This window comes from Miniopterus schreibersii, assembly GCF_964146895.1.
Source record: "Miniopterus schreibersii genome assembly, chromosome: 10".
NCBI classification, from domain to species: Eukaryota; Metazoa; Chordata; class Mammalia; order Chiroptera; family Miniopteridae; genus Miniopterus; species Miniopterus schreibersii.
In genome coordinates, this window is record NC_138110.1 from 70,975,972 (window position 1) to 70,993,478 (window position 17,507).

A 17,507-nucleotide genomic window follows, 5' to 3' on the forward strand; every position below is an offset into this window, starting at 1 on the left:
CCTCACGAACTGTTGGAAGGAGGTCACACTTTTTTGCCACTTACTGCTTGACTGTCCTCACAACATGGCTGTTGGCCTTTCCCAGAGTAAGTGATCCAACAGCAAGAGCAAGAAGGAAGCCACAATGCCTTTGTTGACCTCTCCTCAGAAGTCGCACGCTGTCACTTTGCCATATTTTTATGTGAAGGGAATCTCAAGGGGAGAGAAATTAAGTTCCACCTCTTGCCAACAATTTATGGGTAAAGCACATGTGACAAGGCCACACAAGATGACTTTGAGGATTCCTTCATACCTGAGGTTCTCTAGCTCGATTCATGAACCAATAAAGGGAAGACAGATGGTAAAAGTACCATACCTGAGTTCATCCCACCCTGAAGGGGCCCACTGGGGCTCTTGTCACTGATGTATCAGTGAAGAGGAGGGCTCGGTAATGTCATTCTGGGTACTCTATCAAGTGGCCGTGGGATTTAATTGAAACTGCTCTTGTAGTGTGATAAAAACACCATTTATAATTTTCAGAAAAGAGAGTAGGCACAGAAAAAGCTGAAGTTAGAGACTGATTATTCTATTCTTCGGACAAAAAGTAATTCAACAATATACAGCAGTTAATTTTAATTTTGGGCCTTATTTTGTTTTATTTGGGTGTGTAGGAAAGACTTCTGAGAAGTCTTGGTTAATAGATATTAAGAAGCTATGAGTTTTATGAAGCAGTAAATGAGAAGTCATGGTCCTAACAGGAAGCAAATGAAGTTGTGGCCTGATCTGGGGCAACCGATGGGATACAACACAGGAGCATCCACCTGAGCTCTATGTTGGAATATTCTCCTTCCGGAGGCAGAAGTTTATGACAGACACGTCCCTTATGGGTACAATCCTCAATTACCAGAACCTGCCGTGAATAATATTTACACAATCTTGATGCTGTCAATGCTGATTACTAATTGGCAGTGTTCAGAATCAATCTCTAATCAAAGACACAAGTAGAAACAAGAATAGCTATAGGACAGAATGCAAATGTTAATAACCATGACAATAATGGTATGATTGCTAGAGGTTGAGGTAGGGTTGGGGGTGAGGGAAGGAGAGAAAAAGGAAAGTAGCGCATGAACTTTCCTAACTTACATAGTCTAAGGGGTGAGGGATAGTTGATAAGACATTATATAAAGTTGACAAATCAAGAAATAGTGTGTTAAAGTAGCAATAAGATTAAAATATATAATTTCAAGTTAGAGTAGAATTCTAACAAAAGTCAGGATGAAAGGGGAATGGAAAGTGGTGTGAGCGATGCTCTTAATTTTTTCCCCCCCAAAGAGGCATAAATTACTGACTAATCCAGAAATAGCAGCATGAATACATTCCACAGAGTTGAAGGTGTTTCCCATGAGAGTAACCAGAACGAGAGACTCCTGGCTCTGGGAATGGGGTGGCAAAAGTGACTCACTTCTCCTTTCCTGTCCTTCCGAACCATGCTTGCTTTCTTACTATATACTGAATATACATAACTTTTTTAAAGCAAAAAAATGTAAAAATCCATGTAGTTTGTAGAATCTATAAGTCAATACTAGTATTCACTGGGTTTTAGTAGATAAACCTCACGAATATCAATCCACCTAGTTCACTTTAACAAATGGCAAGATTTCATTTATTTCATAAATTGACACTACATTTCATTCTTCTTGAGGCAAAGAGTAGAAATCAGCTTACAAATTACTAACTTGCTGATAAAAACTACTTAACATAAGCAAACATTCTATGACTTTTAAAATATTCATTTCTATACTATACCACCAAAAATACCTTACAATTTTCAGGATTAACTCTACTAGCAGGAGTCCAGGCTCAGTAAAGAGCTGGACCTCTGTCCCAGGATCTGTTCCTGAAGCAGTTTTAGTAGCTGCCTTCCTGCCTTCCCATACTAGGGCTTGCTCTGAGTTCTTCTGGAAGGCCCAGGTACATCCTCTGCATATTCTAACAGGGAATTGCCCACTACCTAACTGGGAAAGGTACTCAAAGGGTTCACAGCAACGATTACAATACCCAAGGAGCAAATGGCTAGCGTGCCTTGGTTTAATAAAAGGTGGCCATTTAAAAAAACCAAACATTTCCTGGAAGCAATGTCAGTACCAAGTACAATGGGTAGAAGGAGAGAATCCAACAAGAAAAGCAATGCGGTTGGTGGTCAGGATCCAGGTGGAGACAGAGCCCTTCATGTAAAAGTACAGTTTTTCCTTTGAGGAATGAGGGGAGAGATTCTATGAAAGCTCTTTGGGCTTCTAGAGAAAAAATACTTTTTACACTCATAGGAAATGCTCAGTCTTCTATTTTATGCTCAAAGAACCTCAGGCTATGAAGAGACTTGTCCTATAGCAATTTACAACAATCATACAACATAGATCAGGAACCACCCATACTTTCTACAAGGAAATTTATACAAAGGGCACAGCTCCTGTGAATCACCTAACTGCTTATATAAAAATACCTAGAGAAAATGGATAAATACACACTGGAATATCCATACAATGAAGTACTATACAACAATGGAAATGAAGAAACTACCGACACGTATAATAACATGGATGAATCTAACAGGCTTAAGGTTGACTGAACACATCAGACACAAATAGTACACATTCCATGACTCCATTTATATAAAATATAAAACCAAGCAAAACTAATCATGATGTTAGAAGTCAGCATAGTGGTTAACCTTGGAGGGGGCAGAGGCTGGGAGGGGTTACCAGGGGTCTGTTGGGGTTGTAGTCAGGTTCTATTTTTCATCTGGGTACCACTTACATGGGTGGGTCTGCTTTGTAATAATTAGTCTAGCAGTTGCAGCTACGATGTGTGCGCTTTTCTGAATGTATGTACACTTCAACTTAAAAGTCAATTAAAAAAAAAATAACATACAGGGTCCCCTGCTAGTTTATGTGGCACCTTTATGCAGATTTTTTTAAATGCCCTCCCCGGATGAGTGAATTAGGAAAAGGCACCCCAGAGGTGCAGAGGTAGTCGTACAAGTTTGGGCTGTGGCAGGTGGAGGGCAGGCTGGGTTTTAACCCCACTGATGCACTTGGCTAGACACAAAATCACACATCTGGATGAACATCTGCAAATCTGAAAAAACACTCATTTGGCCCTTCCTCACCACCACTTTATGAGAAGGACATGGCAGACGTCCTCATTTTACAGATGTGGAGGTGACACAGGACAGTAAGACTGATGCGTGAAGGTGCCATAGCCAATAAGCGATGGAGCTGGGATGGATTTCTAGGCCAGTGATCCATGGTTCTGATTCCTTTTTGGGAGGGAGCCCAGGGAGAAGTGCTCTGTGTTACTGTGTGTACTGTTATGGGTCATCTCAGATGTTTCATGAAATAAGGCAGAGGGTAAATACATGGTCCAATATTCTTAATACTGAGCTTAGTGAAGGTCCTCGGTTGTGAGCCCATTTGGAAAATATGCTCTGAGCACAGACTCAGAAGTAAACATTCATCTTTTAGATGTTTATCTATGCAGAAAGATCAGTAGAACAGAGACCGTTACATGTCAACAGAGCATCCTGGCCCTCCCATAGCTTATTGACTTAAGGATATAAGTTTTTCCACATCCTGAAAAAACTGAAAGGGAAAGACATGCACGCACTGTTTGTGTCCAGCTTACCTAGAAGAGTCTGCTTATTCCGGGAGGAGCTGGGCTCCGCGGAACATCTGCAGGATCGGAGAACAATCACCCCTCCGAGCACGCCGTCTTCACTGGCCAGGAAAGGTGAACCTAGGCAGAGATGGCAGAGATCATTTCTCAGTTAATTTTGCTATTTTCAGTTGATTACTAGAACAAAAATGCAGTATCAATAAGATCTTGAACGATACCCACTTCCTGACAGTCACCTTCTTGCTACCTTGTACAGGCTTGATAGCAAAGGCAGGCTGATGCCTGAACAGGGGTCATTTGGCAAAGACAGTGCCAGATGCTGCCAAGATGACTTGAGTGAGGGTGGGGTGCGCATTACTGTGGGGTTCAGAATGGAACCAGAAACACTACCAGATTAAAGGACCAAATACAAATACAGAAGAAAACGCTCAGCAACTCCCTTTGATCAGCTCTTAGGGATCGCTTACCAGGCTCTCCCTGCTGTCAGGGGCATGCCACCAAAGCTTTAATTTTGTACCTTAAATTCAATTTTAAACAATAAGCCACAAATTTCATTACAAACATGTTAAAACACTCCCAAAGGTTTACACAAACAAGGGTGAAACTGTATTTCTACTGAGTCCAGTGGTTGGAAATGACCGGCCTCTGAGTGCTCTCACACCCTGAGCCGCCATGAGCATTTCGAGAACACCAGTTAGATGTGCCCTCCCCAAGGACATCTTCAAACACCTGGCACAGCGAGTGAGCATGTGAACCCAAGTGCTGTCAGAGAAATTAGTAAAAATAAAAGCCACCAAGTTGGATTTGGGAGGAGCCTGGTTAAACTCAGTAGATTAAGCGCATGCCTTTATCTCCACGCCTTCCTCAAATCCCAGTCAGCTGAGGGGAAAGGAAGAAAAGACGAGGCCCAATAAGGACAGAGAGAAAGACAAGGAAAAACTGACCTTTCAGAAAATGGAGAAAACGGACAAGTAGTTGCTCACCGAGCAGACCTGTGAACATTGAAACCTAAGCTTCCCAGAGGAGGAGAGGTTGGCCAGAGTGAGGGGACATCTATAGGAAACCACCCAGTTTTGTCATAAAACCCAAATAGCACCAGAAATTGGAGGCTTCAAGTTCCCCTGAAGGCAGGAGTACGGGATGGGGCTGAAGTGAAGATGGGTGGCTGAGTGTGCCCAAAAGAACCCTGGGTTCCTTATAACACGTCCAGGCGCGAGCTCTTCCCTTTCCAGTGACTCAGCACTCAAACCATGTCAAATCCTGTCTCTGCCCCTCGCTCCACTCACAATACTCACAGGGCACTCACTGTGCTGAGCACACGGCAGCAGGCTTTGTTCTGGCCTCCCTGCTCCAGTCATTCAAATCCCTACATTTATTAATTCAATAACTACGTACTGTGTGTCAGAACTGTTCTAGGTATTGGTGATACGGCAGTGAGCAAAATGAAGTCCCTGCTCACATCCAGTTGAGCAGGCCGGGGGACAAGTAACGAACTCACAAATTAATAAAGAAATGCATCCAGACGGTAGTAAGTGTGCTAAGAAAATGAGTCTTGGTAAACAATGGGGGGGGGGAGGGTGACTGGGGCAGGGACTACTTTACATCAAGGGGCAGGGGAGGCATCTTTTGGTAAGAAGCCAATAATCATGTGAATATTTGGGGGGAAAACATTCTAGGCAGATCAACCAAGCAAATGCACAGACTCTGAGGTGGAAAGGAGCTTGGGTGTTCAGAAAACAAAGGAGGCTAGAGTGGTGAGAGCCCAGTGAGAGAGTGGGAACCAAGGGTACACATGAACTCAGAGAGAGGGGCAGAGCAAGGTCATAAAGGGTTACACAAGGCTCTGTGGGTTGGGCAAGGAGTTCGGATTTTACTCCAAGTTTGATGAAAAGATGATGCAGGGCTTTAACCAGGACACTGATAGTTTTTACCTGCACTGGGTTGGTTAGCAGGACAAGAGTAAAAGCAGCAAGCCACCGAAGAAGCTGCCATGGCAGCCCCGTTGAGAGATGACAGGGACTTGGGTGAGCCTAGTGGCAGTGGAGACTGTCAGTAGAGGGTAAGCCCAGGATTTATTCTGTAAGTAGCACCGACAGGGCTGTGTACAGAATGGATATGAGGGGCTTGGGAAACAGAGATATCAAAGTTTAATAAGAAATATGTGCCCAAGTGATGATCACATCATTAAACCATTCAAAAACCACCAATGGCTCCTAACTGCCCACAGAATGACGTCCAAACTCCTTACCCTGGCTTAGCCCTGCTCTCCCTCCCCAACCTCTCCCTATTTGTTTTTACACTTGATATGCTCCAGCCAAACTAGACCTCCTGTATCCCATTTCCCCAAGGTGTCCCCTAGGTTCATGGTCATGAACTGTCCTTGCTGGCTCCTGTTCCTCCCGCCGACTGAGTCTGTTCTTCCCCTCGCGCTTCATGCAGACCCAGGGCCTATGGGTGAGGAGAGCAGGTGCGCCTTTGGAACCCTCTTAGTAACTAACAAAGTGCTTTCATAGTGCACCACCTTCCCCACCCCCAACCTCCTCAAAACACACACACTCACACATCCTGCCACGTGTGGTGTGCAGCATGAGGTCCACGAGACAGTATGCGAGTGCTGTGAAGGGGACAGGGTCCCAGGTCCTCACGGAAGCTTATCACCAGGGCTCCTCATCCTTGGTATCAATTCACTAGATAATTTTATAAAACAATGATCAGAGCTATCTAAGATTCCAAATTTCTCATGGGAAGTACTCAGATTTCATATTATCACTGTGATGTTAAAAAAGTACTGATTCAAGATGGAGGCGTAGGGAACAGCTGCACCCGCCGCCTCCCGCAACCACGTCAAAATCACAACTAAAATACAGAACCACCGTCACTCAGAGCCTCCTGAGATCTGGCTGAACAGAAGCCCCACAACCAGGGAACTGAAGCAGCACCAAGACCGGCAGGAGGGGAGGACGCGAGCAGACAGGGGCTGAATCCAGGAGACGGGCCGCGGGCCCACACCCTGTGCCTCCGGATAAACCTGGGAGGGAATCTCGGAGGCTGAGGTTTCCCAGAGGAGTGAGGGGTCCCAGCCCAGGGCTCCGGGGCCGGGAAGAGATGTCCCCATACCTCAGGCTGTGAAACCAGCAGGGACTATCTGAGGGTCGCGGAGGCTGCAGGAGCCCCAGCAGCTCCTCTGAAGGGCCCGCGCACAGACTCACTCGGACGCTCCCTCTGAGCCCAGTGCCGGGAGCAGCCGGAAAGGACCCGGGACACTCGGGGAGGAACTAACCTGCCAGAAGTCAGGGCGAGAGGCAGAGGGGCTGGCAGAGGCCATGGTGAGTCCTCCCCGCACACAGCCGGCAGGCAGGCGCCATGTTTGAATCGCCAGCACCTGACTCACATCTTTGGCCCCACCCCGTGATTCCCAGAGGCCCCGCCCCTCCTCACCTGCAGCTCATCCCGGCCATTTCCAGGGGCTTTTCTATGCAAGTGGCCTCTCAGGCCTCATGCTTAGGACTTTCCTAAAATCTCTCAAACAAGCAGCAGTGGGACCCATAGGGCTTGATAAGCGGCCCCAGGCCTGGCGCTAGCGGCAGCTGCACTGGCTCATAGCTGGGCCTCTCCTGGACACGGCCAAGTCCAGCACAAGTAACAGCCAACTACGGTTTGCTGTGTAGCTCATGCTGGGTGGCCCTGGGCAAGGCACTGGCACAGGCTGACTCTGCACCTCCCAGGAGGCCCCAGACACAGTGCAGCTGGTGGTCAGACTGGACCATGCTGAATTACAACCCTACCACACCCATGAGTGACACTTGAGGGGCACACCTGGTGACCACCAAAGCCCCACTGAAGTAAATCCTGCTCCATAGGGGCGTCTCCAGCACACCAGCTCTTTGGCTATAGTTGCAGCTGGTCCTCACAGCTGATTGGCCTGGGGGTCAATTCCTCCCAGTGACACCAACAGCAACCAAGGCTCAACTACAACAGGACAGTGCACACAGCCCACACAGGGGAGAACCTAGAAGGCCCAGCTCAGGTGACTGGGGAGGCTGAGCCACTGGACTCTACAGGACACCTACTACACAAAGCCATTCTACAAATTCCAGGAGACATAGCAGCTCTACCTAATACATGGAAACAAACACCTGGAAGCAGCCAAAATGTGGAGGCAAAGAGACATGTCACAAAGGAAAGAACAGAAGAAATCTCTAGAAGAGGAACTAAATGAAATAGATCCACGCAAGCTAACAGATACAGAGTTCAGAATTTTGGTTATAAGGATGTTTAAACAGACTATTAGGGAAATAACTGAGAAAATCGATGACATAATAAAGTACCAATTTGAAACGAAGCCTACAGGAATTGAAATGAAGAATAATTTACATGGAATCAACAGTAGAGCAGAGGACGCTGAGAATCAAATCAGCAATTTGGAACATGAGGAAACAAAACACACCCAGCCAGAAGAGCAAAAAAGAAAAAAGAATCCAGAAATATGAAGACAGTGTAAGGAACCTCTGGGACAACTTCAAGAAGCCCAACATTCATATTATTGGAATGCCAGAAGGGGAAGAAAGAGACCAAGAAATTGAAAACCTATTTGAAAAAATAATTACAGAAAACTTCCCCTATCTGGGGAAAGAAATAGACTTACAAGTCCAAGAAGCACAGAGGGTCCCAAGCAACAGGAACCCAAAGAGGCCCACAGCAAGACACATCATTATTAAAATGCCAAAGGTTAAAGACAAAGAGAGAATCTTAAAAGTAGCAAGAGAAAAGCAATTAGTTACCTACAAGGGAGCACCCATAAAACTGTCAGCTGATGTTCTCAACAGAAACTTTGCAGGCCAGAAGGGACTGGCAAGAAATATTCAAAGTGATGAAAAACATGAAACTACAACCAAGATTGCTCTAGCCAGCAAAGCTATCATTTAGAATTGAAGGTCACATAAAGAGCTTCACAGATAAGAAAAAGCTAAAGGAGTTCATCACCACCAGACCAGCACTACAGGAAAAGTTGAAGAGTCTTCTTTAAGAAGAAGCTAATGAACAAAAGAATCTGACGAACTAAATAGATCCAGAGACACTGACGCATGCAATAGACGATCATATTTCAGAGGAAAGAGGGAAGGGGGGTGGAGGGTGGGAAGAGATTAACCAAAGAAGTTATATGCATATATGCATAACCAATGGACACAGTTAATAACGGGGTGAAGGCCTGGGGAGGGGGTGGGAGCGAAGTGGAGGGGGTCAATTGGGGGAAAAATGGGATACCTGTAATACTCTCAACAATAAAGATAAATTAAAAAAAAAAAAGTACTGATTCAGACAGAACACCTTTTTTTTTGAGTTTTACAATCATGTTCTTAAGACCTACTTTAGAAAAAAACAAACACAACCCATGCTTCAGCTTCTTCAATTAAAAGACATCTTTCTGAGTTATTGTGAGGATTGATTTTATGTATATGAACTTTGTAACCTCTAAGGTGCTACTTAAACATTTGGTGGTAGTAATGCCGATGGTAGAAAGACAGTTGACAGCATTTTGCTGGTTCTCAAAGATCACAATGTTGAACAAAATCTATTAATGTACCTACCTGGTTAACCTTCTACAACAGCTAGAATCTGTGCTCAACTGACACTCAGCAATTAGGTGGCAAGGTGATAGGGTATTAACTTCCCAGTTAAAATGTTAAATGTTCTGTATAAAAGTAAACACTATTTCTTATTCTTCCCAGTGAGAAAGAAAAACTGACACAGAGTGGCACGTTGGGCTCCGTGCTAGATGCTTTCTGTACCCATACGGAAAATTGGTGGCAAATATTAATAAACTATGACTATCCAAAGTCTTATTAATATATATGCAAGGAGTCTGCATAAAACAAGTGAAAAAGATTCAAGAAATAATAAAGATTAAGCTTCATTCACCCTAATAAAATGTCTCAAATAGATTCTTTAAATACCCCTGTCTATAACTGCTCTGGAATGAAATTACAATTACAGATGGCAAGAGACACATTCACTCTGATCACATGTGTATAATCTGGACATTCATGTAGATAATAAACTCAGAATATAAACAAATGAGATAACTACCTCCCGTATTTGTGCCATCATATTTAAGGATGTAGGATCTGAAGAAACGAAAAGGAGAATCGCTCTGGGTATTAAACAAAGAAGTCAACAGGAATATCAATCCATATTCTTGTCATTGCTAGGACCGGAATCACAATTAGAATGATTTTAAGTAAAATAAATGATTGCTGGCTCATAAAATCGAAGAGAAAATGATCCAAACTTCTGGAAGGGTAGGGACGTGATGGGTTTCAGGAACAGCTAGAAATAGCTGCTAGATGCTGCTTAGGGTAGAAGTGGGACCAGAAGAAATCCCACTGGGGACTGAAGGCAGGTGCTCTACCAAGAAGAGCATTTGAGTCACTGCTGTCCATGTACCACACCAGAATGTGTGCAAAGGGGTCACTGACCTCAACCTGACATTTCAATCAAGCTATTTACATGTCCTGCCATCATCATGCAGGATTGGCTGCATTACCTCCAGGACAGTTGTCAGAGAATCCTAGGCACGGACAGGTCTACTGCTTCCTAGTAGTGAAATTCTTCCCCTAGCTGAAGGCTCCAACTTCCTTCCCTTCGTTGGTCCCTCGAGGCCTTGTTCATCTCTGGAATTCCCACCCTGCCCTCATTCAGCAGAGCTCTCATTTGTTAACCTTAGGTGCTGGGCAGGATCTATTTTTCAGCTTGTCATTCTTTACTAAATAAAGCCCTGAACTTTTTTTTCACCTTTGCTGTGGAATTTTAGCTGCCCTGTTTGATTTAATTGTGGATTTTTACAGTCTACATGCTTAGAAGCCTTGGGCAGTGGGTAACCATTTACTATGTCTAATAAATAAACCAAAAAAACCCACAAAAACCTGCAGAGGTAAACCATAAATATCTTTAAAACTGGCTGATAGGCAAAAATGAAAGCCATGATTTAAAAAAAATTTTTAGACATTATTGGAGAGAGATCTTGTGATGAAAGAACAACCAGAAAGAAAGCAACATAACGAAAAAAATTTAATTCCATTCCTTCATCTGCATTTGTAAAAGTGTCTCTACTAGAATTAATATAAAATCAATGGCATTGAAAGACCAATTTGCCAGTTACCGTTAATTTATGGAAGGATGAGCAGTTGGCCACCAAACTCAAGCAACCCTAAGGAAAAAGACACATCTGGGATAAAGCTAATCTATCACTCTTAAAAACTCGGGGCCCAGCCAGAACGGCTCAGTTGGTTGAGTGTAGTGCTGTGCACCAAAAGGCTGCCGCTTCAATTCCGGGTCAGGGCATATACTCTCTCCCCCTTCCTCTCTTGAAGCATGTCCTCGGGTGTGGATTTAAAAAAAAAAAAAATTGGAGGGAAAAATAAATAAATAAAAATCCTGGGAATTCTACAGGTTATCAAGTTTACTCAGATACACAAATACATACACAGAATTCATCAAGAGAGTTCTTATGTTAATAGCTGAGATAAACATTGAAAGGTCACTCTGAGAATCTGGGGAATTCCATATAAGCAAGGTCTATTTTGGACCTGTATCCCAGAAAGGGATAATTACTAAAGAGTAAAAAGGCCCTCCACCCACGAAATTGTCGGAAACATAGAAATCAAGGGAAGCACTACTGTGAGTGAGACTCATAAAAAGGTCTAAATTTGAAGAGGGGACAGAGGGATGTTTTCATTTGCACGTTTTCAATTATGCATATCCACCGAGAGAGACAACTAAATATAGCCCAGTCAGTGGTGGCCACAAAACCCTAATCTAGTGTGCAACCAAAAACGTTAACATTAGAAATACCGTTCAACCCAAAACATTTCAAAACAGCACGCATGCCTCAGCCATCTTTAGCAAGAGCAAGACCTGTGCAGACAGGCGAATGAGCAGAGCTGTTTCGGTGGTGGGCGCAGTGGCGGAGAAAGGGGAGTGCCGGCGACTCACATTTTCACTTCGTACTTAAGTTGATGCATCAACTTCTGGGCTGAAGAAAAGGAGAATAACTCACTTTCTGTACCCATCTGGCTGGGCTCCACCCCAGGACTTCCGAGCCCTGTGGCTGTTTCGTGTCAGTTAATGCCACAGCCCAGCAAAAACAGCCAATTTGGGGACGTGCAGGTTCAGGTGCCAACATACTGCAATGTTAGTGCTTGTGGGTTCAGAGAACCGTGCATTTTTCTTTCCGTTTCAATTGTAACAAACAGTTGGCATTTCCACACTCATTAGGGGTACACAGGTTTAAAATTTATGCTAATGTAAATGAGTTCTGTGGAAACAAAATATGTTGTGTCTGGAGATGGGTAGTACCTTCCTCCTGAGGGCTGCACACATACCGTTAACCAGATCTGAGTTTCCTGTCATTGGACTTGTCTGTGTGGCAGTTCATCTACTGGCCCCCAGAGGTCACTCCCTATCACTCCTCAAAGTTCTATGCTCCTGGATCAGTTTCTCTGGCATCTGCCCTGCCATCCTTCCTAGTGATTTCAAGGTATCAAGATTACACTTCCAACTCCCTGACCTCTCAATTCCTTGACCTCTTCTCTCCCAAGAATCCTGTCCCCTACTCTACATCAGCCACTCACGCCCTTTACCATACCCTAGTCCTTGTGGTTACAAAGGACCACCGCTTCTCCCATAAGATCTCACTTGCAAGCATCTCACTAGAGTGAGCACCCTCTAGTACCCATTCCCAACAAGTCTTCAACCTGTCCCTCACCCCTGTCAAGTCCTTGCTTTGGTCCTTAAACGAGCTAAAGTCCATGGTCCATCATTATAATTAATTCCCTGCAGGAACTTCCAACTATTTTGGCCTGGTCTTGGCCACCTTACTCACCTGGCAAAACTCCAAGCAGAGTTAAACCCTGCTTCATGCCTGCACCCATAAGCTGCATTTGGCTGGAGAGTGGCCCTACCATGGCTAACCACTCTCTTTAAACCCACAACCACTAACCTCAGTGTTGGCCCTTGATGCTGCCCAGGATTCATACATTTCCCAAGTACGGATCTGCACTTTCTCATTTCTCCTCAAATCTAGTCTCTCCTTCCTCACCCTGCCTCTGCAGCTGCCCTTGCTTCCCACGTCCCTGAGAAAGACAAGCAATCAGGGACAACAACCTCATGGGCCCCACCGTATCTGCTTGGTCCCTGCGCATGGTCTGTTTCTTTCTCACCCCTCAAGGACCTCCAACAGCGTTCGTCCTCCACATCGCGCCGCCCCAAAGACACAGCGAAGGCATGTGTCTCTCCTGGGTCATTCTCCTAGACCATTTGCTCTAATTTCTCCATATACGAAAACAAACATATATTGTCTGTCTCCTATATAGTCCAAAACAAACCAACAAGCTTCTTCCTCCAGCTATCCCCCATCTCATCTTATAAGGAAAGGTTCCCTGAAAGACGTTTGTGCTCACCGTCTCCTACCCCCTCCCCTCGTTCCCTTCCCCTGCCCGCGCAAATGGGGATTTTTATCCCCACCACTCCAACCAAACGCTCTTTGTGAGGCTGCCCATGACCTCCACATAGTGCTCAAGTCGATGATCTGTCAGTCTCTTGGGCTCATCTTTCTGTCTACTTGTAGGCAGCATCTGACCTGCCGATCACTCTTTGAATCACTTACTTCACTTGACTTCCAGGAATTCACAAGCTCCTGGATTTTACCCAGGAGGACACTGGCTACCCTTCCTCAATCTCCTGCTGGTTCCTCTTCATCTCCTTGACCTTAATTCTGAAATATTCCAGGATCCTTCAACATCTTCTTTCACCTACATTCATTCCCCTGGTGAACTCATAGGGTGCATCACATTAAAATATCATCGGCGCACTCTTGATTCTCAAATTGATTGTATCTCAGGCCTTCCCCTGAAGGAGAGACCTGAATATGCAACTGCCTAATTAACATTTGCACTTGAGCATTTAACAAGCACTGCCTGGAACACTGATTGATCTTTCCCATAAAACATATTCTTCCTGGAGGTTTCCTCACATCAATAAACAGAAACTTTATTCTGCCAGTTGCCCAAGCCAAAACTGAACTCATCTTTGACTCTATCTTTCATCCTATGTCCACGGATTAGCAAATCATGTCAGCTCTACCTTCAAAAACTATCCAGAGTCCAACCACTTCTTTCCATCCTACCACCATCACCCGAGTCCAAACCACTATTATCTCCTACCTGATAGCCTGATAGCATCCACACTGGTCTCCCAGGTTCTCCTCTCCGAAGCTCCCCTGCCCATAGTCTATTGTCAGCACTGTAGCCAGAATGAACGTGTTACAATGTAAGTCAGGTCACACACATACACACACACACAATTACCTTACAGAGTCAACATCAACCTACAGTACAAAAGCATTACATTCATAAATACTATTTTTCTGAGCCATTTGAATGTCAGTTTCAAATAGTATAATTTTTCATCATAAATACTTCAGAAGACATATCTTAAAAACAATGACATTCTCTTACCCAACCACAATATTATCATATCTAATACTCTTAATAAAAATTCTAATTAAGAATATTAATTAGTAACATTTATAAATACTAATTATCATTTAATCTATTAAAATTTGATTGTCTTAGAAAGTATTTTTTTCATCAAAGGCTAATCACTCATAAATATTTGTGCTTAAATTGTGTTGCTTCAAAATCATTCAACCAAAGGGAGTTAATTTTCACCTGTATCATTTTTATCAGTTCTCAGACTATTAGCATTTGGGTTGGATTCTTTAAATACAGGTTTCTAAATTTGTAAAATGGCCACTTGTTTTGCATCTTTATATCAAAATAGTTACAGGATATAACAAGAAGCTCTTTTGAACATTATACTTTATAGGAGAAAAGGAAAAAAGGTACGTAAAACAGGCAGGATTATTTTCGACATTTAAAGAAACTTCTAAAACGTATGCATTCATTTCACATACACACACACAGACTCATAGCAAACACATTCAAAATTTACCGCCCCCCCAAATAATTACAGAATTCCTAATCACAAATTCAAGTGAAGACTTCTACTTGGTTTAAATGTTTTAAATAAATACAAATCTGCTACTTAAAGAAGACACTCTAAGCTTATCCAATTTGAAACTGAAAATCTACCCAGAAGCGAAGTAAAATAGCAGAAAATCATCAGTGTCACTGAGCTTCAGACGGACTATGTGAGAAGCACTCAGCATAAGCTGCCCATGATTAATACCAATGAATGGACTGGGTTCTACATTCCGCATTCATAAAAGGCTAAGAATAATGCTGTTTACATATACCCTATTCTTCCCCCATGAATATATGGTCTTCCCAGGCTCAGAAATCAGTTACTCTCAAATATCTGCTGACTGAAAAAGAAAAGTAGGTTACAATGAGGGGAAGCAACTTTACAACCATAAAAACAATTCTAAAATCTATTATGAGCATTATAATAATTATGGATTGATTTCTTTACCTACACACACCAAGTGTAACTTAAACCCCATTCAAACTAAACACTCAAAATACTGCACAACTCAGCCTTCAGCTTCATATGATTTAATTTTCCTTTCCTTCTTGCAACATTATAATTATGTGCTCTAGTTTACTGTAACTAATATTAGTGGTTTTCTCCACATGCTCACAAACTAAAGGAACAGACAAAAATGCTTTTTGATCACCTAATCAGTACCCTTAGGAGAAAAAAAAATTGCTAATATGGAAACAAAGATTTTTCTTTTTCTTTCTTTTTTTTTTCTGCATGGAATAAAACAAATTCCTTGTGTGGTTTTAATTACATCCTAATACTTCTTAAGCATCTTTTAACATAAAATTCAAAATAAAGTACCTATTGTGAATAGCTCAGCAGCTCCCAATTCTGTGATGGCACCAACCTTTATAATCAAGTCCACGGTGCCTAAAAATCAAATAGACCAGCAACAAAACTATGGTTCTTTTTAAAGTAACATGACACTGTTTACAGACTTGTTGTTTTTTTTACTTTTTTAGTACTGTGCTTATTATTTGCTTTCCAATCAAATAATATTACCAATTTATTTCCAATTATCAAAATTTGACAGCTAAAATAAGTGGTCTTTGTTTCCCAAAAAGCCTACTAGGAACACATCTGCGGTTAACACAATCATTCTCTGCTATTTAGAAAGCTCCAAGTGTCCAAAATATAAGGGATTTCCAGGCTCTGAGAGAAAGCTAAAATTCTTGTTTAAACAGGAAACCTAAGCCACAGGAAGAAAACCAACTTCAGCTGGGAATGCCCAAAGCACTAGAGAGTTACACTTCTGTTGCTGGCTACCATTTCCATTTATTCTGATAAGTCCATCTTATTAGTCAGCTGATGATCAACTCTGTTAGTAATTTAATACAATAACAAGTTTTTTGTTCTTCTTACTTATAAAAGGAGAGGAAAAGTTGAAAAATGATTGAGGCTGCCCAGAACAATGCATCAGCCATGTCACAAAAGGTAACTTCTGGGTTTCTTGGAAATTCTGATTATTCTGTTTCTTACACTTAATATGCACTGAAAAATCAAATTTAGGTATTACTCAATTTAATAAGTAGGTGAACTATTTATTTGTCAATGATGATTGCCTAGGTCAATACATTTTATTTTTAACCATCCATTCTAGCCAAATAAGAATAATGATGGCTCAAATTTTTACTTCTTTCAACAATTCTGATTATTATCTAACCATTCTTCCTATTATCAAACCTTCTAGCCTTCCCACACAAGATTTCAGCATCTTGTTTTAAATAAGATACATTTCTGGGGACATTATTTCTTAAGCTTCTATTTTGTAAAAAAGGAAGACGCTCTAAGAGGCTGCAACAACTCCCCAGAAAAAGACAAGCAAAAAGTATTCAGTTTTGCCATTAGCTTCCAAAAGAATATTCCTGAAGGCCCTTAGAAAAACACATTCATTTCTAAAATGACTGTCATCCTTGTAGCCATTTTCTATATTTTCTTTCATCCCTTTGTCCGCATTACACCCAGTCTCTTAAATTTATTCTGATTTGTAAACTTCTACACACTTAAAAATATTCTGGGATTCTACATAAGTATCATATGTCAGGTGGGAAGAAAAATATTATTTTGCAACTCTGTGACCCTCTAGGAGATGTACTCCAATTAAAAATGAAAAATATGAAAAGTACAAAATTATCTTCAATAAGTTTGTGTATTAGTACACAGTTTAAGTGCAAAGTTGTGGATGCCAGTCATCTATCAAACTCAACCATCTAGCTTGTCACCAAAGACCTTGACTCAAAGACCTGCTTCACTATTTCTGGTCATTTTTTCCCTGCTGCCACTGCACAAGCTTGAACTCATACCCCCCTAATGCCTAAACCCAAAAGCTTTTTCTTGATATTCATTTATATCTCTAAACACATGGAAATCCCTTGGTTATATCAAAACAATTTCTTCTGACTCTGGTTTCTAGATCATTGTCCTCCTTGGTTGCATCCATTGTCCCTCTCTCTTCAATCTCTTTCACAGAATACTTCCCCACCCCCTCAAAGGCAGATATCCTCTAAGATTTTCACCTTCCGCTCTATTCTTAATTCATTCAACCAATATTTTTTAAATATATTTTTACTGATTAAAGAGAGAGGAAGGGAGAAGGAAAGAGAGAGATAGAAATATCAATGATGAGAGCGAGTGATTTATCAGCTGCCTCTTGCACGCTCCCTTCTGGGGATTGAGCCCGCAACCCAGGCATGTGCCCTGACCAGGAATCGAACCTCAGTCTCCTGGATCATAAGTCGATGCTCAACCCCTGAGCCACGCCAGCCAGGCATTCAACAAATATTTTGATTGTTAGG

At 42.5% G+C, this 17,507-nt stretch overlaps 1 protein-coding gene across 9 annotated transcripts in view; it reads right to left on the minus strand.

Annotated features, from left to right (window-relative positions):
• Window positions 1–17,507, minus strand: part of TASP1 (taspase 1) — a 271,602-nt gene that overhangs the window by 142,460 nt on the left and 111,635 nt on the right. For all 9 annotated transcript variants that reach the window (XR_013999595.1, XR_013999596.1, XM_081148213.1 and 6 more), the window contains one exon: window positions 3,661–3,771. Coding sequence is in view for 7 of the 9 variants with exons in the window: in XM_081148213.1 (XP_081004339.1) it covers window positions 3,661–3,771 (111 nt within the window). In the remaining 2 variants the exon portion in view is untranslated. The remainder of the gene's footprint in view (window positions 1–3,660; window positions 3,772–17,507) is intronic.